At 38.1% G+C, this 23,347-nt stretch overlaps 1 protein-coding gene across 2 annotated transcripts in view; it reads left to right on the top strand.

Moving 5' to 3' along the window:
* Positions 1–281: 281 nt before the first annotated feature.
* Positions 282–23,347, top strand: part of ARF1 (ADP ribosylation factor 1) — a 27,137-nt gene continuing 4,071 nt past the window's right edge. Inside the window, exons 1-2 of one of the 2 annotated variants that reach the window (XM_027842152.1) lie at positions 282–382; positions 22,937–23,122. In XM_027842152.1, coding sequence (XP_027697953.1) covers positions 22,975–23,122 — 148 coding nt within the window. In that variant the 5' untranslated portion in view covers positions 282–382; positions 22,937–22,974. Of the gene's footprint in view, positions 421–22,936; positions 23,123–23,347 lie in introns of both variants that reach the window. The other variant, XM_027842151.1, reaches the window with a different exon arrangement.

The raw sequence follows: 23,347 nt of genomic DNA, 5'->3' as shown, positions 1-23,347 counted from the left end.
AGAGAGGAAAAAGAGAGAGTTACGCACGCGTGCGCATAAGAAAAGTGGAAAGGAGTAGGAGAGCGGCCTGTGAGCGTGCGCACAAGGCGGACGACGCGGAGGACCCCGGGAGTGAGAGGAGCGAGGTAAGAAGGGGCCAACTGGGCTCGAAAGCGCTTAGCCCGCAATCTTGAGGGAGGGAGGGGTCAGGGGATAGAGGGAAGGGTGGGGCGGGAAGTAGGGGAGTGGGCGGAGCGAAGCGGTGACGCAGCCCGCCGATTACCCAGCCCCCCCCACGGCCTTCCCTGGCACTGACGTGGCTGCCGTCGGGAGCCGCCATCTTGTGGGAGCGAAACCAACGCCTGGAGAGCCGATAAAGAGAAGGAGCGGCAGCCGCTCACGGGTGAGGAGACGGGAAGCCCGAGGCTAAGGAGCGGGGAGGTAAGGCGAGGCTCCCTCCGCCACCCCGGACCCCGACCTGCCGCTCCGCGGCCCTCCCCGGCGCCAGGGGTCCGCGCGGGGGAGGTGACGGGAGCGGGGCCTGAGCAGGCCGGGCCCAGGCGGGGCGGCCCTCGGCGAGGAAGGCCGTGGCTCCGACTGAGGGAGGCCCACGGGGTGTAGGCCTGTGAGGGGGCGGCCGGGAGCGCGGAGCCTGGGGCCGGGGCCGGGCGGCGGGGGTTGGGGTGGGGCAGGGAGGCCGGGAGCTTCGGATCTCTCTCGACGCTGGGGGCTTGGGTGCCGCGGAGGCGAGAGAGGCGACAGCCGAGTCGGAGAAGCTCCTTGAGGCTCCTGTGTGCCAGCCAGGCAGGAAGGCCCAGGGCCGCCCGCCGCAAAGCCTCCCTTTTTCCTCCGCGAGACCCGGGGTACGGTCTGGGGGGGGCGGTGGGTCATGGGGGTGTCTGCGGATCTTTTGTTAGTATTACAGCATCTGAGCGGATGGGGGGGCTTAGAGACCCTCGAGGCCCACCCCCGCTTTCCACCGACGAGGAACCTGAGGCTGGAGGGATAGTAAGTGTCGGAGGCAGGATTTGAACTCGGGTTTTCTTCTCATACGCTCTGCATAGCTTCCTTCGTTCTTCCTCTTCCACCCCCCACAAAAAAAGTCTTAATACAGGTTGTTCCCCTCCTCCCCCGGGCAGAGACGGTCGATCACATGCAGTCCTAGGGTAGAGCTGTAAGGGACCTTAAAGACCACCTCTTGTAATGCCTTACTTTATTTAACCGAAGCCCAGGGAGGCCGTGGCACCCGAGTGAGAGTCGGTGCTCGTCCCTCGGACAGCCAGCCTCCTGTTCGCCTGCCCGGGCCTGATTCTGAGGGCTGGAGCGGGGATACAGAGGTGGAAAAAAGCCATTCTCTTCCTGCCCGCAGGGAGGTTACAGTATAGTGAGAGACCAGAGACCGAGGCTGGAGAAGGGGAATGAATTGAGAACCGAAGTGTTTGAGTCATTTTGCCGAGGAGGAAGAAAGGCGAAGGGGAGTTTTTATCAGCATATCCCAGTTTCTGTTCCTTATCAGGAGAATTGGGACTGGGGACTGGAAGCGCCCTCGGTTTATAATAGCATCTTGTTTATGTAGCATTATATGAAGTGCTGTATAAACTCATTTTAACCTCACGCCCCCTATAAGTTTAGGTAGTAAGAGTATTATCAACCTTTTTATTTATGGGTGTGGGTGAGTACTCCAAGGGCTAGAAAGTGAGGTGACTTGCCCAAGGTCACACCACTGAGGAAGCTGGGACTTCAACCCAACTTCTCTGATTCCACTTTCAATTCTCAACCTTCTCTCCACCCTCACCCACCCCATGCCACATCTTGGGTCAAGGGAAATTACCTTCAACATTTGTAGAAGAACCTCATTTAACAACACTGCAAAGTAAATACCTTATCATAAAAATTTAGTGTTTGGCCACTAATACTGCAATCTGAGGCCAACCTTTCAGGGAATATGGTGCGTAGGCTGTTTTCCTTTGCGGCTAGTATTATTCCTACTTTTGGTGGTAGTAACAGACTTTTTCTCCTAAATGTCAATGCCAGAACCCTGGTGATAGACCAAAAAATAAATAAGAATCACCGCGTAACAGTGAATCTTTAACCTGAATATAAAGACAGGAATGAAGGAACAATTTTAGTCACTCTGGAGGTGACTCTGCTGAGCACTTCCTATTGCATAATCCTAGTTGTGAATAGCATGTAAAAATTTAATTCCAATAATAGCTTAATTACACAGTACTTAATATTAACTAATTTATTCAAACAACACCTTAAGGTAGGTGGCATTCTTTCCATTTCAAAGAAGTAGAAAGTCAGAATTTAAGAGAATTTGTGAAGATTGAGTAATATTTGAAATTATGTTTCCAGATGATTTTCAGATGCCACTGGAAATAATTCTTAGAATTTTAGATTTAAAAGTGTTGTTGTGATCATGTAGTCCAATCTGCTCATTTTATAAATGAACATTTGGTTGGGGGAGGGAGTTTAGTGACACATCCAAGGTCATACAGTTAGTATGGAACTGTGGAGATGGAACAGTTTTCTGGTTACTCTTTTAGAACAAGGTGTCAGCAGTTTGTAAAATACTAATTTTATCCTCACCTTTTCAGCAGTGTTTCTAATCAAGTATAAAACATACTATTACACATCCAACTGACTGTCCTAGTCTCAGGTATCATTCTTTGCCTAAACTAAGACTAAGTATTATGACAGCATGAATTTATCTGTTAACTTTAGTTTTTAGTAATAGTCAGTGGTTCAGATGGTTAGATCCTGAAAAACTTGAGTGCTTGTTGGGGCCAAAGTGAAAAGGAATTTAATGGTTTAAAAATTAATCACAAGCCTAGTTTGTTCATCTTTATATGTTACTGAAATATGTTATTTCCAGTACTTGGGGGATACACTTTTTAAATTATTTTAGGGAAATATATGGACAAAGTAGTCTATAAATGTAACTCGGCTCACCAATTACAACCCCTGAGTCTTAAGGTATATCTAGCTAACTCAAAGAGATGTCACAGATTTCCCCCTTGCTTCTGTTCTTTTGGGGGGGGAAAGTTTGTTTTGGCATATTCTTAATTGTTATTCAGCATTTGAGGGGAGCTGATACTGTTACAACTCTAAAAGATTGGGAATAACTGAACTAAGGTTTATAGTCAGCAGATAAAAAGCAGTTTCCCTACACCCTAACAGTTCTGCATTTTTAATCATGTGATCTAACCATTTACTTTACCTCTTACACAATATGACAAGGGCATTCCACACACCCTAATACCTGCTAACTCTTACTTAAGATAAGAGTAACTTGTAACAAAGGAAAGTTAGAATCCCAACATTTTCATTCTCTTCTGTAAGTGATTAACAATAAATTTTGATTTGGAGGGAGAGTGCTTTGCAAAAAATGGTTCACTACTGTGGTGAGCTTTCTTTTAAAAAAAAGACAAAGATCCAGCAATTACATTGTATGCTGTGTTGTATACTGCTATCTTAATGTTATAGGTGTACTTTTTCTTGAAACAGATTTGATATTTGCATTTTGCAGGTAAATGGGGTGTTTCCTGTTTTATTCTTTTCTACTATTTGACTTTCTTATCCTTCTGTAATCACGTTATTGAAATTGTGAACTCAGCTGCATTTTGCCGATATACCTCCTTGAAAAGACTTTGTTTTTATTAGTATTTTAGAGTAATTTAGAAATTTTGGTCATAATATGTGGACTGTAATTTGAAATTAAAGAATTCTGTTATCAGAGTTGGAGTTTTGACAACTCCCGCTGTACTTTTAATGCAGAGGTGGAATTTCTGCCGGATACAGTGTGGGGAGGAGTACTCTGATCAGAATGAGAATTTTCATACTTAGATGTTTTGGTTTTGAGAGCTTATAATCAGAATTTTAACTAAACTTTTACACTATTCTGACACTCGTTTTAACAATTGTATGAATCTCATGATGAGTTTCAGAGCTACTGTAGTCACAAATCAGTTAATTCCCATTTAATCAGAACCTGCCATCCAGCTTGTATTGTGTGACTATATATGTGGAAATAAATAGAAATAATGAAAGGGATTGAATCTCAGTTTTCTTATTTTTTATATTACTAAAGTTTTATTGGAAGGGGAATTTAAAATCCCTAGTTTGGTTTTGGAAATTCATTCTGAATTTCTTACATTATAGCTGTTCTCCATTAGCATAGGTAATAGAGAATTATAAATGTTTTTCTAGCTTACCTGTGTCTGAAAAAATGTTCTTTTGGTATTTTGGGGAAAAAAAAACAGGTAAGATAGTACTTTGATTATATTGAACATTATTCTTTTCCACTTGCAGAAGTAAAAGTGCTTATAATAGTAGATTTTCAAAATGTCTTCTCAGAATTTGTAAATATGAATTACAACAATTGCATTTAGCTGATCCTATACACCTTCTAATTTTTTCAAATGTTTTCATAATACAATGACATTTCACCTATCCAGAAATATAAAAGGGTATGTTTGTGTATGTTATTTATAGGATAGACCCTCACAAAGAATGTTTTAACTTTACAGAGGATTCTAAATGGCTTTCTCTGTTATCCAGGATTTTGGCCAAAGTAGCAAATTGGTAGGGGAGAGCACACCAGAAGTTATAGCCTGACAGTGAAAGAGGAAAATGAAATACTTTCTGAAAAGTAGACAGACTGGAAAAGCACAGCTGTCAGGGCCCACTTAGAATACCTATTCATTATTATCAGTAATTGGTTACAGTAGGACCCTGAATAAGTTGTTGTATTACATTGTATGCTCTGCATGAGAAAGCAGGTAAATTAATTAACAGAGGTTAACATAGGTTTCTTGTTTTATTTTCACAATATCCCTGTGAAGCAAATGCTGTTTATCTCTATTTTACATATTACAGCATCACAGCTCTAAAGACATAAAGTACTTAGAGGGCATCTAGTCCCACCCCCTTCAGTTTACAAATGAAACCAAGGCCAAGAAATGAAGTGACTTGCCTTACATTGTATACAAGTAGTAAGTGGCAAAGCTGAGATGAAGTGATTTGCCCATGGACTGACTATCCCTTACACCACATAGTGTTGCCAAACATTGTCTTTCTTCCTTTTCAACATGTCTGGCATCCCTCTGGCCCCTGTTCTCCATTGACACGGCCACCTTCCTAGTTCAAATCCTTATCACCTCTCACTTGGACTCCTGGTATAACTTGCTAACTGACCTCCCTGCAGCAAGTCTCCCTCTCCCCTTTCCAATCCATTCTCCATACAGCTACCATAAAGCACAGGTTTGATAAATGTTACACTTTGGTTCCTTCTCTCCAGGATCAAATATAGACTTCTTTGTTCACTATTTAAAGCCCTAGAAAACCTGTCTCTTACCTTTTCCAGCTTCCTATACACACTATGATCCAGCCAAATTGGCCCTCACCAGGGTATTACAATCTGTTTCCAAGTAGCAGGTGTTGCAGTGGTTAGAACAGTAGGGCCTGGACTTAGGAAGACCTGAGTTCAAATTGAACCTCAAAACAGTTATAGGCTGTGTGATTTTGGACAAGTATAGTAGCTGTCTTCCAGAGTTGTTGTGAGGATCAAATGAGACATTTGTAACTTAGCAGAGGTTTACAAAGCATCTTCATAACACTGTGAGGTAGGTTATAATTTTTCTCAAGGTAGAAATTATAAAACATGTACATAGGATCTTGAGCTGGAAGAGACCTGAGGCCATCTAGTGCAGCTCCCTAATTTCTGGAAACTTGTGACTTGCCTAAAGTCATGCAGAAAGAGGTGGTATTGATTCCAGAGTCAGTGCTTTTCCTTCGTACCATGCTACTCTTTGTGTTTTTAACTCTGAGTACTAAGTATTTTCCTTCGACAGATTTCTTTTGTTCTTCCAATTTAAATGGATAGGTTCAGATAGATAGGGCCAAAATTTTTTTTCCCCTGAAAATAAGGCTGGATGGTAAAAATGGCAGGTATAGTTATAAATGTGCCAACAGGAGAACAAAGAATGTTCTTTTTAAAATTGCTGTTAAAACAATTTTCCTATGAAGTAATAACTTCCTACCTTTTGCAGATGAAAGAGAATACAGGTTGTCATTTAACTGACTCAGTCCATTAATTTGTGCTTAAAATACTATGCCAATTAGTAATTTAGGCAGTGAAGTTAACTGGCAGATATTAATAATTTTTGATATTTCCAACTTCTTGTTGAAAGTGATATAATCTTTTCAAAGTTGTAAACATAGTTAAATGAAAATGTGTACTTATGCTGCAGTTGATGGTGGCTGAAGCCTTTGCTTAATAACTTGGTGGTTAGTATATTGGTAGAAAATAGAAAAATCTTTTGTCTGACATACTTGCCTTAAGCCAAAAATGTTCAACCTTGTCTCAGTATTTGTTACATAAGTAAGAATATCAGTGCGCTGTTGAACTTCAGTGATCATTCTGATAATGGTTAGTTTTGGTGTCCTTGACAAGATTGTCTTCTGACAACACTAATCACAAGCGTGCGTAGCTGGAAGGGACCTCAGAAGTCACCTAGTCCAACTCTCATTTAAAAAAAAAAATTTTGTTAAATCATGAACTTGACAAACATGAAAATTTCATTATACGAAGAACAGAAAAATAGGGTTGTATATAAAACTGTGAACTTGTTATGCAGAGTTTTTAAAAGCTGTATTCTATAAGTTTGACATACTAATAAGCTGTCATATGTCCCCTTTTTTGAACTGTCTGTATTTTAAAATTTAATTGTAGTTCTTTTTTAATCACTCCCTACTAGCTCCTCTCTCCTCAACATCTCCCTTCCAAACAGAAGGCCCACTTTTATGACAGGTAAATATAATCAAGCAAAACAAGTTCACCATTGTGTGAAAATACAGAAAGCTTGCTTCATTAGTCATCATCAGTCTTCTGAAGTTATAATTGGTCATGGCTTTGTTCAAAGTTCTTAAATTTTCCAAAGTTATTTGTTCCTCACATTATTCCAGTTATTGCATAGTTGTATTGTGTTCTTGTGGTTCCATTCATTTCACTCTGGATCAGTTCAGTCAGTCAGTAAACGTTTGTTCAGCACCTACTACGTGCCAGGCACTCTGCTAAGTCCTGGAGATACTGAGGCAAAAGACAATCTCTGCCTTCAAGAAGCTTAGACTCTAAAATTCATACAAGTCTTCCTGGATTGCTTTGAATCCAGCCCTTTTTATGGCCTAATGGTGTGAATGGGTACCAATTTTGTTTCTAGTTCTTTGCAACAGAAAGTATTCTTGTAAATATTTTTGTACGTAAAGATCCTTTTTCCCTGACTTTGACATCCTCAGAGTATGTGACTTGTAGCGATATCATTGAGTCACTATTTAGTGACTTTTTGGGACTACTTCTAATTTGCTTTCCAGAATGATACCTCTTCCTCCCATTTTTTAGATTAGGAAACTGAGGCCCATGGAGGTCATACTAGTGGTGTTGAGTCTGGATTTGAACCCAGGTCCAGACTTCAAATCCAGGACTTTTCCCACTGTACCACACATATGTGAAAGCACTATTTATTGACATCACCATAATCTTTGATTTTGGGAGCACCTAGGAACGTAAATTTTCCTGTAATACTTTTTATCAGATTCATTGATTTGGCATCTCCTTATTCTATTCTAATCCAATTTAAGAAAACATTTATTAATTGCCTTCTGTTTCAAGGCCTTGGGTTTTGGGAACTGAGACAAAATGAAAAAGTCTTTGCCCTAAAAGAGTTTACATTCTACTGGGTGTACATAGCATGTGTGAGTATATACTGGAGAGAAGAGGAAGAAAGCTCTGAACGAAAGGGATCTGGAAGGGAGATGATTTGTGAACTGACCCTCAAGGTGAGGAGAAAGAAATGTGGAGAAAATCTTAAATTACTTTAGGTCTCATAGCTTGGAAAAATAATATACCAAGGTACAGAACCACCATTTGTGATCTTCATGGAATCTTGGAGAAATTTGAAAAGTTTCAGGGGATTTAAATTTTTTGAGGCACAGAAGAGTGGAACTGGATTATGTAAATCAAAGACCAGTAGACTTGATCCTGAGAAAAATTCTAGAGACTCTCAAACTGATAAATTGTAAGTATTTAGAAGGGGATGTACCAAATCATTCCAGATTTATTGTGCATCATTTCTGTTTCTGACAAGGTTGTTAGATGAGGGTTACCAGATGAGGAAAATCCTTGTAGTCATAGTATACCTAAGTATAACATCATTGTAGAAAGCTCAGAAGACGTGATGGGGAAAAGGTGTCATACTTGAAAGCGAGGCTCACATTGTCATGTATATAGTCAATGTATTGGTTTGTTCTGTTTAGCTATGATGTGTTAGAAGTAAGGATATTTTTTGGTAGGGTGAGGGAAATGACTGATGTAAGAAAGAAAAGAACAATAAAACATGTTTTTTAAAAAAAACTTGTACAGTTAGATGGATCTGGTATTGTTTGACCAAATCCAAAATATTGATTAATGAATCAGCCTCAGTCAGGAAGAATGAGGGTCCTAGGTAAAGAGTTTTGTCCTTTGCTCCATTCCATTGGGGGCTTTTATCAGTGATTGATACATTGCTTGAGGTCTCCATTCTTCCCCAATCTTTTACTTTCCCATTGCCTTCAAACATGCCCAAATTTCCATAATTTAAAAACCTTTGCAATTTCCTACTATCACCTCAAGCTTTTGCCCTGTTGTTCTCCTCCCCTTTTCAGCCAAACTCTTATAAGAAGGACAATGCTGTCTGCATTCTTTGGAAGGATAAGCCAGTTCCAACTTTGTTGTTATTTGCTTAATCAGTTTGACAGCAAAAAGTATTCTTAAACATAGAGGTATTAATGTCAACTTCACAAAAACTTAATTGTAACCCTTCTCAAACCTTGTTACTATATTTTTTCATGTTTGTATAGATCTAGATCTATTTAATTTTTTCTATAGTTGAAATCTACGTGAATACAGACCCAGTTTTACTATTTCGGCTTTGTATTCCTTCATATAAATCTTTCCATGTTTCTGTGCAATCTTAAAATCATAAAAATAGAACTCTTATTACATTGGCATTCATACCCTATAGCCATCCTCCAACCACTGTTCATTTAGGTTATTTTCAGTTTTTGTTCTTTACTGTTCTTTACGGTTTTTGTTAAATTTTTTTTTATAGTCAACTTTATTTTCTTTGAATTACTTTCTAGAAATATATTTATTCCCACTAGTGGAATTAGTGGGTCATAGATGTGACCTATGATTTTGTGGCTTCTGTATTTTCACATAGCCTTCCAAAAAGAACAAGCAAATAAGTTGCCTTTTAAGCTTTTTAGTTTTATTATTTTTGCTCATTTTTGTTCTTGTAAAACCAAACCGGTCACCTTGTCCCAAATAATTTTCATCCATTGCTTTGATAAAAATTTTTTCTCATTCTTACATTTGGGATAAGTATATAATGCTTTTCCTTTTTTAGTTCTCTGGAATTTGGCGTGTTTATTGTGAGTGTGGATATAAATTTATTTTTCTCCATATTGTTTTCCCAGTCACATTTATTGAATGACAGCTACTTTCCCTTACATTGTCTATACTGAGTCTGTAAATAAACTTACATATATAGATATGTATGTATATACATGATGTATATTCTGTTTCTAGGTTTCATTTTCTTTGTGTAGGTCTAATTTTTTTAATATTTGCCTAGTGCCAGATTTTGGTAGCTACCCTTTCATAATTTAAAATCTAAGTTACCCTTGATCAGCTCTTTTACCAGTATGTCCTTTGGTATTCCTGTTTTCATGCAATTTTATAAAATATATTGATATTTTAGTATGGAACTAAGACCATAAATTGAAACCCTTTTTTTTTTTAACTCTCCTTTATTTGTCATTAATGTCTAAATTTTTCCTTTATAGAGGCCCCATGTGTTAGTAGTTACATACATATATTGTGTGTGTGTGTGATTGTTATTGTAAGTGGGAGTCTTGTTTCTTCTAGCTATTTATTGCTATAATATAGAACCACAATTGGCTTTTAATAAGTTGAACATCAAAGCACTTACTATTATAGGGTCCAGCAGCTAACATTTCTATAACACTTTATGTACAAAATGCTTTACGTATTGCTCTCACTTGATTCTACAGCAATTCTGTGGAAATACCACCCATTTTATAGATGGAAAAGTGAGGCCCCCAGATTTGACTTTACTCATGTCATAAAACTAGTATTTTAGCAAGGTTCAAATCCTAATGTCTCCTGAAACTTCAGTCTGCTGTTGTTTTCACGTTGCCCCCTACTCACACTGATTATCATTTTATTACAATTTTAAAATTATACATATATTACAGAACAGTCATTTTAACAAACATTAAGCAACCTATTATGTGCAAAGCATAGTTGGGGGGGTTAACTTTAATCTCTAGGAGCCTATAGTCTGTGGTTGGAAAAGACATTCTGTGTGTGTGTGTGTATATGTAAGTATAATACAAGATAAGGAATGTTGGGTGCAAAGTTAAGACCAAGGCAGATCTATTATAGGGATATTTGAGAAAGAGGAGAGAATACTTTTCATTTGGAGAGATCACAAGTACAACCTGAGGAGGGATTTGAAGGAGGTATGTGATCTAGATGTTGGAAGCAAGATGTCAGGTTCAATTTAGGGATTGGCTGATAAGTGCAGTTTTGCTAGACTGTAACATGTGTGAGAAAGGAGGTAATGTGACAGAAGTCTGAAAAAGATAGATTAGAGCCTGTGGAATGCCTTCAGTGCCAATTTAAGAAGGTTTTGTTTCTGTTTTTGTTTTGTTTTAATCAGGGTACAATTTGGAGCCATTGAGGATTTTTGAACAAGGAATTTTTAATCTGGATTTGTTTTATTGTAGTGATAAAAAGAAACTACTTGTTGAAGGACTTTAACAAATATCTTTTAAATTCATATAATCTTAGTGGTCAGAGATTACCATTCTGTAATATTGGGGTTGTGAAATGCTGGGCTAGATGACAGTATAGTAGTAGGTGAATTTGTAGTTAATTGAAGGGCCTTACCCAAAGGGCAGGACAAGGAGTTTACAGGGAGGTCAGTTTCAGCTCAATTTAAAGAAAAATGTTATTACTAAAAGAACTCTGTAATTTTAACATTGTGGCTGTTACCACCATGCAGACTGGAAACCATCCTTTCACACATAGTGAAATTCTTGTCCATATTCTTCCATAGATCCACTATAGAGAATCCATCCTTAGAGACCCTCATGTAGGTCTTTTTGTATTTTGAAAAGTACCAATTGAGCTAATAGGCTGTTCTCCTGTTATCTCTGTGACCACTCCACCGCCTATTCTGATCATATATTTCCTCAGAGAAATCCCTTAAGCCACTGTGAACACAGATAATTATTGGAAATACTCCATAGCCTACCTCTACCTAGCTTCCATCCCCACTGTCTGTTGAATGACAGTGAAGTTTGAATTCTATAAATTTGTGGTGTTCTGAGATCTGTCATCAGAGACTATTGCCAGTATTTAAAAGAAGGGAGTTTTTTGCTTTGGGGAGAGAGCTTGTGGTCATATGCAGTATCTTAATTTCAGTCTACCCTGCTCTCTTCTTTTTCAGTTCTGGGCCCGACTAATTTTCTGTTTGTACTGTGTGTCCCAAATACATATGTTGATGTACTGTAATTCAATGGGTTGATCATCTAACTACATGTTATAATCTAGACAATAGGCATTTAAAAATCCATTTAGTTTCTGTGTAGATTGTTAGACTGATCTCTTCTGAATAGTCTTGGGTCTCATTGAGGAACTCCTGTGATATTTTGGTGTTTGGTGGTGCATTTAGCACAACATCCACAAGCAGGAACTTTTAGAGGACCTCACTATCAATAGGGAATTCCCTCTTTTACACAGGTTGACCTATGGTGGTGGTAGATACCTTTTGCAAGTATATGTCTTAGTGTTTTATAAGTCTGCTGCATTTGAATTATTTATTCTTTTAAGACAACCATTGAACAGTATAATCTCTGGTTGCATTTGTCAAGGAATATTTTTGATCTTAGCATATGCCTGAAGATTTCCATTGGAGAACTTTAAGGCTGTGTTTTGCCCTGGATCAAATGCTTTATTGTAATCAGTTAATGCTGGGATTTTGTGTTTTATGATTTTCAGTCAGTTGAATGTCATTTGTAAAGAACTGATTGCTGTGTACAACTGTTTCAAAGATGCCTACTTGTTCCTTTCTCATACTTCCATCAAGCATACATACGTTTGATCGTTTTTCTAAAGATGAGATGTTGGGCCTTTGGGTTACTAGTTACTGATATTTTCTTCACCTTTTAGGGTCATCAGTATCATTTGTGATTTCTACTGCCACCACTTATATTTTCTTATCTTGTCTTCCTTGAAATAAGTTGTGACATGATCCCTCAAAATCAGAACAGGTTTTCTCTGTATGCTTGGTAAATGCCATTTCTACTAGGAACATATGTAGAGGGAGAAACTGCTAACATAGATCTACCTTAGTTACTGTACAGTGGCCACAACATAGTAAAAACAGTAGTCAACATACCCAGAAGTTCATCAGAGACAAAATTTTTAAAAAGGACTCGGTAATAAAATTTATTACCTCAGATTTCTACACACAAATGTGTGAAGTATGGATATTAAGATGAGCCAAGAGGTCCTATGCAAATTTTACCTTGTAAGTATTACTGAGACTTGGGATAAAACCCGTGTCTGGAATATGGATCAATAAAGTTATACCTCAGTCAAAAGAAATATGATAAGTAAGTGGAAGTGGGGATAGAGTAGTATAATAAAAAGTTAAACTAATCAAGGAAATCTGGGGACCTAAAGGGAGCAACTATTTGAGTGAAAGATCAGAGGAAGCTCAGACAGAAGCAATATTGAATTTGGAGCATACTACAAACCACCTGGATAGAAAGAGGAAATTAAAGAGGAGCTTGAGAAAATGTGATAAACTTGGCACAAAACCATAATATGGTAGCAATAGGGGACTTCAGTTTTTTGGACACTTGATGTAGCTTTCTCTGCCAAAAGCAGAACAACTGATAATTTCTTGACTTGACTTTCAAGATAATTTTCTCTTTCAAAAAGATAAAAACAGAACCAAAAAAGAAATTCTCATTTTCGATATAATTTACACCAACAAAAAAGAATGACTTACTGGGGTAGAAATGATGAGAACTTTAAGAAATGGCCATTGCATTTTAGATTTTTTTTTTTTTGACGAGGCAGTTGGGGTTAAGTGACTTGCCCAGGGCCACACAACTAGTAAGTGTTGTGTCTGAGCCCGGATTTGAACTCAGGTCCTCTTGAATCCAGGGCCGGTTCTGCATCTTCTGTGCCACCTAGTTGCCCCCATTTTAGATTTTGATAGAGGAGAGTTAAGCTCGGCATAATCTGACATATACCCTGGATTTTGAGAGAACAGATTTAAAAGAATTTGGAGAAAGAGTAGTTGGACTTAGTGGACTAAGTAAAATTCTGCACAAGTAATTAGACAAGGAGGAATGGGAAACCCTTCAAAATGAAATTCTGAAGACACAAAAAACTCAGTTCTGATCAGGAGGAAGAAAAAATACTTGTCCCAAGAGACCAATGCACAGGGAATTCACCAACTTAAATTTTTTAAAAATGTATGTAGAGAAGGTAGAAGCAAGCTTTGATCCTGAAGAATACAAAAGAACGGTATCAGGAGGCTTCACAGCTCCTGGGCTGAAGTTGGTAAGGAAATCTGAGGATAACAAGAAGCAGGCTGGTTTTTCTTTTTTGTTTTTAAGCTATATTAGGGAAATGGGAAGACTAAAGAAGGAATTAGATGCTTAGAGCAGGGAGGGATAATGATAACTGATGGTGAGACTGGAAAACTAAGCTTTTCACCTCTTTGTTTTTTTCTCTTTCCTTTGCCGAAGAGAATTTTTGGACTGGAAAGGACAGAGCAAATAATGACTAATAGGGAGTTGATACTTAATAGAAGTAAGGAGAAAGTAGGAAAGCACCTAGCTTGCCCTTGGTGAGTTCAAGTCACCTATCCCAAACGAACTGGTTTCAGGTAATGAAAGAACTGGTAAGGTGGCACAGTGCTGAATTTGCAGTCAGAGAACCTGGAGTCAAAACTTTTACTATCTGATTGTGGTCACGGCAACTTAATCTTCCTCACTTGCAAAATGAATAGTTCTGCCAGGGTTGACATCTCAAGGCCTTTCTAGCTGAGTCTTACGTGAGAGCTGAGCCACTATGCGTGTTAAAATTTTATCTTGTTCCCCTGACCACCACAACCCCCCTCCCCCCATAGTAAGTTTATAAGTAGCTAGTGTAAAGAGGCAGTAGCAGGAAATAAGATTACAAAGGGGAACCTGGAAGTCACAAAGCTCAAAAGAGAGCATAATTTACAAATTGTATCATGTATTAACCAAAAAAATCACATCCTGGTGGTTAATATGTGTGGAATCAGGAGAAGATATCTAGTGTCTGATGTCAAGGTTTTTGATCCAATGATACATAAATCTCAGACAAATTCCAGACATCCACAGAAGATCGAAAGGTATTGATAAGTTTGAGATGATATGGACAGGTTAACTTGAAAGTTTTAACGACTACTTTGAGATGATTTGAATATGTTAATGAACTAATGTGTCATAGATAGGAGTTAGTCTTTTCCCCCCAAAACCTTATGAAAATGAGACCTTTAATTCCTGCTCCCTCTCCCAAGCACTCTTCCATCTCCTTTGGGTCCATACTGCCTGATACTCTTAACTTTAATCCATGGTTGCATGAGTAATATTCTCTCCCTCTCCTTGTCCCCATATCCTCTGCCTCTGTACTCCTTTTGCTGCTCATCTCTGTACTTTATGTACTTTTTTTTTGCCCCCACTACCTCTGTGGTTATTAAAGTGTGATTACAGCTCCATTGCCAGTCACGTCGTTTCAGGCAAGGACCCACAGAACTGGGTGTGTCTGCTTCTATTTCATAATTTCATAAGTTAGTTATCAGTTCATACTTTTTCATTGATATTTGAAAGCTCTTGTATCATGAAGAACAATACATAGTGAGCATCAAACATTGCCCCCAAACTTACTGACTTTATTAGGAATGACTGGTTACTGTTATGCTAGAATCAGAATAGTAGTGTTACCAGATTTGGACTAGTTAGGGCAAAAAAATCAGAATCAACATCAAACTAGAATAAAGGCTAAAGATGAGGAGATATTGTGGAAAACCTACAACAGCTTCAGCCTACTTATCCTGGAATGTTTAGCCTAGAGAAACACTGAGGGGGAGCACTGCACAGCTGTCTCCAGGTAACTTGAAAGGCTGTTATGAGGAAGTAAAAGTTTATTTGTTCATTTGGTTTAGAGGGCTGAACCAGAACGAATGGGTAGAAGTTGCAGAGACAAATTTAGCCTGGATGTCAGAACCTCTGTGCCATTTAGCTACAACTTTCTTTTTTCTTTGTCTTTATTGTGGGAGTATAAATATTAATGTAGTTAAATACTTTCAATAGTACATCAATTCACTGGTCATTAGACAAATTTCAAATACCTACAAGCTTAATGATTGTAGATAGTCTAAAAACTGATGCTTTACATTTGGCCTTATTTCACCACCACCACCCCACTGGTAATAGAAGCAGCCTATATGGGATCGAGGGCCATTTAAAAGTTTTTGTTTGCTTCATGGATTGACCTCACTACATAATTAGTCTCTTAGTGTCCATACTAATAGACCTTTCTGTCCCTGGCTGAGTTGGACTTGGACAACATGTTCAGTCTTGACCATACTTTGATCATGGTAGAGTTTACCAGATTTAAATTCTGATGAGCTTTGAAAACCGTGTTGTTTTGTGTTTTGTTTTTTGTTTTTTTGAGGGAAAAGCCACTGGGTGGGGTGGGGGGCAAGGTACTGCTACTTTAATAGGTAGTATAATATCAGTGTCTGGAAACTTTGGAAGATAGATGGTAATAACATTTACTGTTACTTTTAACCCTAAGCAAGGCTTCTCAAATATTATGTGTACTGGGAATACCTTTAATGGGTTCATTGTTCAATTTTGCCTAACTACTTAGTCAAAGGTAACTTTGCATTTGAATGGCCATAAGTAGGTGTTTTTTGGGTGTTTTACTTGGACTAGTACTATTTGGCCACTTGCACAGTGATACCTATCTGCAAATGAACAAATTCTAGAAATAATTATAAAAATCATAACTTCATTTGTAAAGAAATGGGAAGTAAAAATACAAAACCACAAATCTACTTAACAGCTTTGGTTTTCCTATTCATTTGGTAATCTGCTTAATTTGGATATGTAAACATACTCTTCGTGCCACCCCATCTTAATTTGCAGTGTTACCATTTGACCTACAATAATCCTGAAAAACCCTGTTGTAATATTATTTGTGTAGGATTTTAAAGTTCACAAAGCTCTTTCCCAGAACTCTTTCTTCAGCTTTCCCTTCTGATCTTAATAGATGAGAAAACTGAGCCTCAAAAGACTAGAAGAGGTTTCATAGTCACACAGCTAGTTATTGTTGGGGCAGAAGGTTCAAATCCAGTACTTCAGACTCCATTTTCACTTTTGTGAAAAATTTTGGCCAAAGTGTTGAAGGAACCAGTTAATGGACTTGAGCCAGGGTATGCCTGTAGTAAAATTTCATTTGTCATAGGATTTGATGTGTTGTATGGTCGTTTGGTGTGGTGAATGCCATTCTTATCAAAACTCACCATTCTTATAAGCTCATTTTGCAGAGTGTGCTTTTTTCTTCTTAGATCCTGGAATATAATATGAATAAAACTTATTTGTGACTTTTGAAACATATCGATTTAAGTATTTCTGCAGCTGGCAAAAATGAATTGCAAGTTGTAGAATCTTATAATTATTCTTAGTTGTGTTCGTGACAAAAAAAGCTAACCAATTTTTTTTTGATGGCATTAAAATTTTATTAGGCATTTATATTAAGCAGAAAGTGACAAACACTGGAACACAATTGTTAAACTAGGTTACTTAGTAAAACTTACAATTTAGGATAAAAATTAATAGAACATAGTTTCTGCTTGGATTCATTGGTATTTCCTTCAAGAGATATGTACAAGTTTAATTTGTAATTTCAAATGTACAGTGATATCTTAATTATCCTTGTTTGTATTGACTAGGGCTAATTTTTATCTCCATTCTACTTTTTCCCTTCCTGTTAGATTTTTGGGGCATATTCCCCTACCAACAGTTGCTCAGTGACTACTTTTAATGTTATCTTAAATAAAATGAAATTAAGCAGTTAAAAAGACTGTTAAAGGAATATACTGCATTTCACAATGAAATACAAAGGGCTAAAAAAGCTAACCTATTTTAGGAGAAATGTAAAATGAAAAATGCTTCTGTCATTTCAGTCCTTAATTGGGGTATATCAAAGTGTCATGTTAAAAAAAATCGCACATTGATGCCTATTTTGAATATTCTGGAAGTTTTCTGATCAAAGCAATGCTATTGTGAATCTTTCAAGTTATCTCTAATTTTTTTCGTATGTATGTTCAGGATTTCTTTGAGATTGCAATTAATCCATATAATCAGAAACACCATTGTCTTTGAGGATTTTGGTGGGGAGAAGAGGAAGTGGAAGTGTGGTCTTCTCACGCCCATCCCATAACTCTGTTATAGTATTTGTTCAGAGACTGGATATAATTACAGTAAAAGGTACAGGTAAAGGTCAAAAGTTTATTTAGGTCACAGATACTTTTTTTCCCCCAGCAGTAAAACAAGTTAAGTCAGATTTCATCTATTCAAGTGAAGCCACTACAAAAGACCAAAATACAGCGTCAAGACTTACGAACCCAAGAGGGCTTGGTAGCTTAACAAACTGTTCTCTCTCCCAAGAGTCAAATTATTTGGAGTGTTTCAATTTTCCATGAACTAAACTTGAAAATGAAAGAGAACACTGGTACCATTATCAAAACCAATTTCACGGGCCCTGGTTAAAAATTCTTCATCCTAACTAATCTGTTCTGGCTGAGAATTCCTTCTGCACTATCTGCAACACTTGCTTAAGCTTGTTAACAAAGACCCAATAAAGTTAGCTTTGGGTTGGCTTTAATTGTTAGGAGGTTTTTCCTCTTGCACCTTGACAGAATCTGCTTTTTTGCAATTTCCATGAATTGTTCCTAGTTCTTCCCCTTTGAACCAAGTAGAATAAATAATTCTTATTGACAGTAGTTTATGTAGTGATTTTAGGTTTACAAAGTACTCTACATGCTTAATCTCATTTTATTCTCAAAGACCCTTTGAGGAACGGTACTATTATCCCCATTTTACAGCTGAAAGAATGAGACTGAGTTAAGTCAACAAGCATCATTAGGGGTTTACTATCTGCTGGGCACTGTGAGTATAAATACGAGCAGGAAGATAAGTCTCTGCCCTTGGGGAGTTTACAATCTAATGGGGAAAGCCTGCACTTGAATGGAGTACTCAAAGAAGAGTCTTTGTAGAGAAAGTCGAGGAGAGTCCTCAGTGCAACTTGGAGAGGGCTGTCCTGGGTGTCCTTAAAAGAGGTTCCTGAGTCAGCCAGTCAGGAGGAAGGGGCCAGAGTTGGAAAGGTAATTCCAGTGTGTGAGATCCAAAAGTGAAGGGACCTTCCAGTTTGAAGAGGTTTCTGAGGAACGTTGCAGAGGACACCCGGGAGAGCTGGGAGTGAAGCCTCGAGAGAAATGAAAAGGTTAATTAAGTGATTTGGCCAGGCTCACACAGCTAGTGAGTTTTTGAGGGAAGATGTAAAATGAGGCCTCCCTGACTCCAAGGTCAGCCCAGTCCACAACATCACCTAAATCTACCTGCCTTATTTCAAATCAGAGCCCTTGAAAGTGTAACTTGTTGGTGGGGGCTTTACCACCGGCAAAGTGCTTTCTCCACCATATCCCCATGTGGTAGGTGAGTGCAATTATTATCCCCTTGAGTTTAACCTTCCCCAACACCTTTTACCTACTCCCATGGCATGATCTTGAGCCCTTTCACCTTCTCAGTCATCCTGCCATTTTTTTCCCTAAAAGGATTCCCCAATCACAAGCAAGTCCTGCTAATAAAAAGGGCATTTGTTCAAGAAGGAAATTTTCTTTATTTCTGTTTTCTTCTGTTAACTTGGCCCTAATGTGAAAAAGAATAGTCAGAACTTTAGGTCTTTCTAAAAAAACAGTAATTATTCTGCACAAATCTGCCTTTTCTGTTACTTTTTCCATTCTCTTTTGCCAAAGAATTTCATCTGATGCGTGGCATCAGATGTCCACATAGGAGAGGGCTCTTTGGAAAATCATAGAGTTTCCTCTACTGACTAATATATAGGATGATTAAGTTGAACTAGAAGTACCGGTTTCCACAGTAATGTAGATCTGATCAGGATGAAGGAGAGGATGAAATAACAGCATCTGGGCTAGGCATCACAAGACAGGCCCAGGCCTGTGAGAGGCTGGGAAGTATCCTGAGACAGGTAGTCGGAGTGTAGAACCTTTTCTCTTCTAATAAAACGTGTTGCATTAGTTGACCTGAAGGAGAAAATTATGTGTACGTGGACAGTACAGCAAATTATTCTCTTGGAAAAAATGCATTTCTTTTTCTTTTCTTTTTAAAGTGTCAGGAAGATGCCATAGAATTTCCTTGCCAGATGGATAAAATAATATTTGGCACTGGTAGTAGAGGTATATTGTAGTAAAAAAGATAGATTGGATAATGTTTGTGGATATGATGCTATAATCAGTTTCCATAAAGATTATAAGCTGTAGCAGAAACCAAGGCAGCATTAGATTTTTGTCACTACTGATCAACATAAGGTATCTTCAGTTTGGGACAGGGTGAAGGAATATGTGGGCAATTTTAATAACTTCCCAGTTAGGAATGTTACCTGTATCCCCAGAAAAGGAAACCATTAGAGGCGTTAAGTTCTTGACCACCAACTTTTAGGAAACTCCATGTGTTAATTCAGAACTGAAATTGAAGAAGCTGAGGTAAATAGGAGGTGCCTCAAAATGTTGAGTTTGTACTTCAGCTTCATGAAGCAAACCACTTGAGTGGCAAGGTGAAGTCTAAGGGGACCCATAAGAGTATCTGGGGTTTAATGATACCTTTCACTGAGATTGAAACTTGTCAAGCCAGTGTAGACCATATTTGACCTGGCAGGGAGTGTTCTTGTTTAACAAGCAAAACTGATGCATCCAAGTTTAAACAGTTTGGCCTTTGTGGGGTATCATGCAGAACAGTAAACCCTAGGAAGCTTTAATGTGTGATATATTGAGAAGGGTTTTAGAAATCATTAGAAATAGCAAACAATAATACTTTTTCCAGTCAGTCAGTAGACATTTATTAAACTATGTGCCAGGCACTGTACTAAGTAAACACTGGAGATAGGAATACTAGGAGAGTTGGGGGAAGATACTTGGCCGAAGGCAGAGCAGAAGTGCGAAAGAGTACAGCCTGTCTAGAAAGGAAGCAAAGGGTGACCTGGATGCTGTACTTCAGTGGAGGTTTGATGAAAAGCTTTTCACTGTGTCCTCCAGTCCTCAGGGGGTACAGGATACTGGTGAGGTGTGTGTACTAAGGCTGATGAAATTTTGCCGGATGTTGAGGTGATTCCAAAGTATCATTACACAGTTGGAGAAAGATGGATTCTTTAGAAAAGAGAAAGAATGAAGAAATTGAAGGTGGCCCATACCATCAAGTTTGCATGAGCCAGAAATGGTATCTCACTGCTGAAAACTACATTTACTCCTTTGGCTCTCATTGTTTTTCATCTCACTAGAGCATTATAGAGATCTTGAAAAGAGATTGTCATCTTCTTGTACTTATCCCTCATAAGTCCTTGCATAATATAGGCCGTCAATATCTATTTATTTGAGAGAGAGATAAAGAAGAGGATTCCCAAGGTGAAAGCTGAGGAATAAACACTGAGGGGAAAAGATTTTATATTTGCACCAGCTTCTTGGGAGGAAAGTGGTAGAATCTCCCCAACCCCACCCTTAAAATTTATTTATTTATTTTTATTTTATTTATTTATTTTTTTACCAAAACAGAAGAGACATTTGTTCTTTGTTGTTAGAGAGGTGTTTCTACTCTGGTAACTAAAGTTATTTCTCCCTGTGTTTCTGGGTTTTTTTTTTATAAAGTTATGAGCTTTTTATTATGGACAGTAGGTTTTCAAAAAGTGAAAGGGCTGACTGAAAACTTTACGGAAAGGGAAGACTCTTCTGGTCATATCTGAGAATACTAAAGGGGGGACAGGGAGGAGCATTAAAAATTTTAAGCAAATTTGTGTGTACTTTTTTCTGGAAATGGTTATCACCCTTGAGTGTTTATAATGTTTCCACAGTGCTTTCTGTTACAGTGAAACTATTTTACAAATAAAACTTACTACTTTTGTTGATTTGAATGCTTGTTTACTTTTTATTCTTAGCAAGAATGTTGTTCTCATTTAACATGTCTGAAAATTTTCTTTAAAAAGCAATACTATGTAAGTAAAATAGTATTTGACAGTATAATCAAGGATTGTAAGGATTATAATTTATGTGGTCATTAGTATCTGTATATAAAACAAGAAAGGTAAAACTGCTGGTTAATTTTATGATCAGGCTTCATAGGCTCCTGGTAGATACCATTATTAGAGCCTAATCTAGTCCTGGTTGTTTCTGGAATAACCATACAGGGGAGGTAGAATATTCAGACAACTCTTCTCTAATTTAGGTTCACAGATTTTCCAGCAAATACAGGTGGTCTTTCTAGTGTATGATTTAAAAAATTTTTTTAAATGCCAAATTCATATCTACAAAGCCATTTGAGCTTGAGCCTACAGGCTTCTGTTTCCTCAGAGATAGTATGAGTCCGTTCTGTTTCACACAGTAGTGGTAGAAGGAGCTTCTCGTTTGGACATACTTTTGTTTCTAGTTAGTCAAATTTTGGGTATGGAGTTGAAATTCTCTATTTTTAATCATAAACTATAAATTGAGAGTTGGAAAGGACCTTATGCCATCTATCATCAACTTGCTCATTTTACAGGGGAGGAATTGAAGGCTAGAGAGGCCCAGTGACTTTTGTCCAAGGTCATAAAGTTAATCAGTGACAGAACTGGGATTCAAACTCAGGTGTTCTGATTCTAAAATCCAGCTTATTTTCCATTGTCCCATGCTGCTTCTCAGAAATCAGTGGAGCAGTTGGGGGAAATAAATTGAAATTTGTGAGATTTTATGTTGTCTTTAAAGTGCATCTAGGTGGCCCAGCAGAAAGAGCATTGGACCTGAAGTTAGGAGGACCTTAGTTCAAATTCAGCCTCAGATGCTTCGACAAGTTGTGTAACTTTGGTTAAGACACTTAATCTTTGTCTGTCTCAGTTCTTCCTCTGTGAAATGGGGTAATAGTAATTTTACCTTATTTTTTAAAAATGCACAACATTGTCAGATTTTTTTTCTAAAAAAAAAAATGCATGTTTGGAGAAAGAGTTTTTAAAATCAATCATGTGTTAAGAATAACATGATATAGGAGAAAGAACAGTGGGCTTTGGATATAGGGAAACAAAGATGCTGTTCCTGCCCCACTACTCACTCACTGTAGCAGGTTGTTTCCCAAGTCTGGGCTTCAGTTCACTCATTTGTAAAGTAAGAGCATAAATTGATAGATATACAATTGGAAATGGACCTAAGAGATCATTTAGCTCAGCTTCTTTGTTTTACAGGTGAGGAAATGAAGGCCTGGAGAGGTTAGGTGACTTTCCCCCAAAGGCACATAGGCAGAAAATAACAGAACTGGAGTTTGAGAATATTAAGTCTTAGTCTTAATGGTTGTTACATACTTGTTTGTTACTAGAGGAATGAAATTCTACAAGAGTTCCATTTTATTTTATCTTCTTGGTTGTCTGCCTTCTCAACTACTCTTGCCTTCTTTTGATATGTATTTGACTGCCTTTAAATAGATGGACAAAGTTTTTTTCATATAATTCTCCTTAACTTTGCAGGTTTCTTTTGCCAACGTTCAACACGTCACATTTGGACCATGGGGAATATATTTGCTAACCTCTTCAAGGGGCTCTTTGGCAAAAAAGAAATGCGGATTCTAATGGTTGGTCTGGATGCTGCAGGAAAGACAACTATTTTGTACAAGCTGAAGCTGGGTGAAATAGTAACTACTATCCCCACTATAGGTAAGCAATTAGCATTGCATAAGTAAGTGGCAGTTCTGTGGTATGGGTCAAATGAAGATTCTTGAATTGGAGCCTCTAACAAAGGCGACTTTCCTCCTAGTTATAGCAGCATCAGGAAGGGAAGAGAAAATTGAGCAGTACAGCTGGGAGCTTTACTGCAAAGACAAGAATTTAAGAGAAATTGAAAAGGCTCTCAATAACTTTGAACAACTGAGTATTTGCAAG

This window comes from Vombatus ursinus, unplaced genomic scaffold, assembly GCF_900497805.2.
Source record: "Vombatus ursinus unplaced genomic scaffold, bare-nosed wombat genome assembly UNPS02014867.1, whole genome shotgun sequence".
Classification (NCBI taxonomy): domain Eukaryota; kingdom Metazoa; phylum Chordata; class Mammalia; order Diprotodontia; family Vombatidae; genus Vombatus; species Vombatus ursinus.
This window is presented reverse-complemented; position numbering and strand designations above follow the sequence as displayed.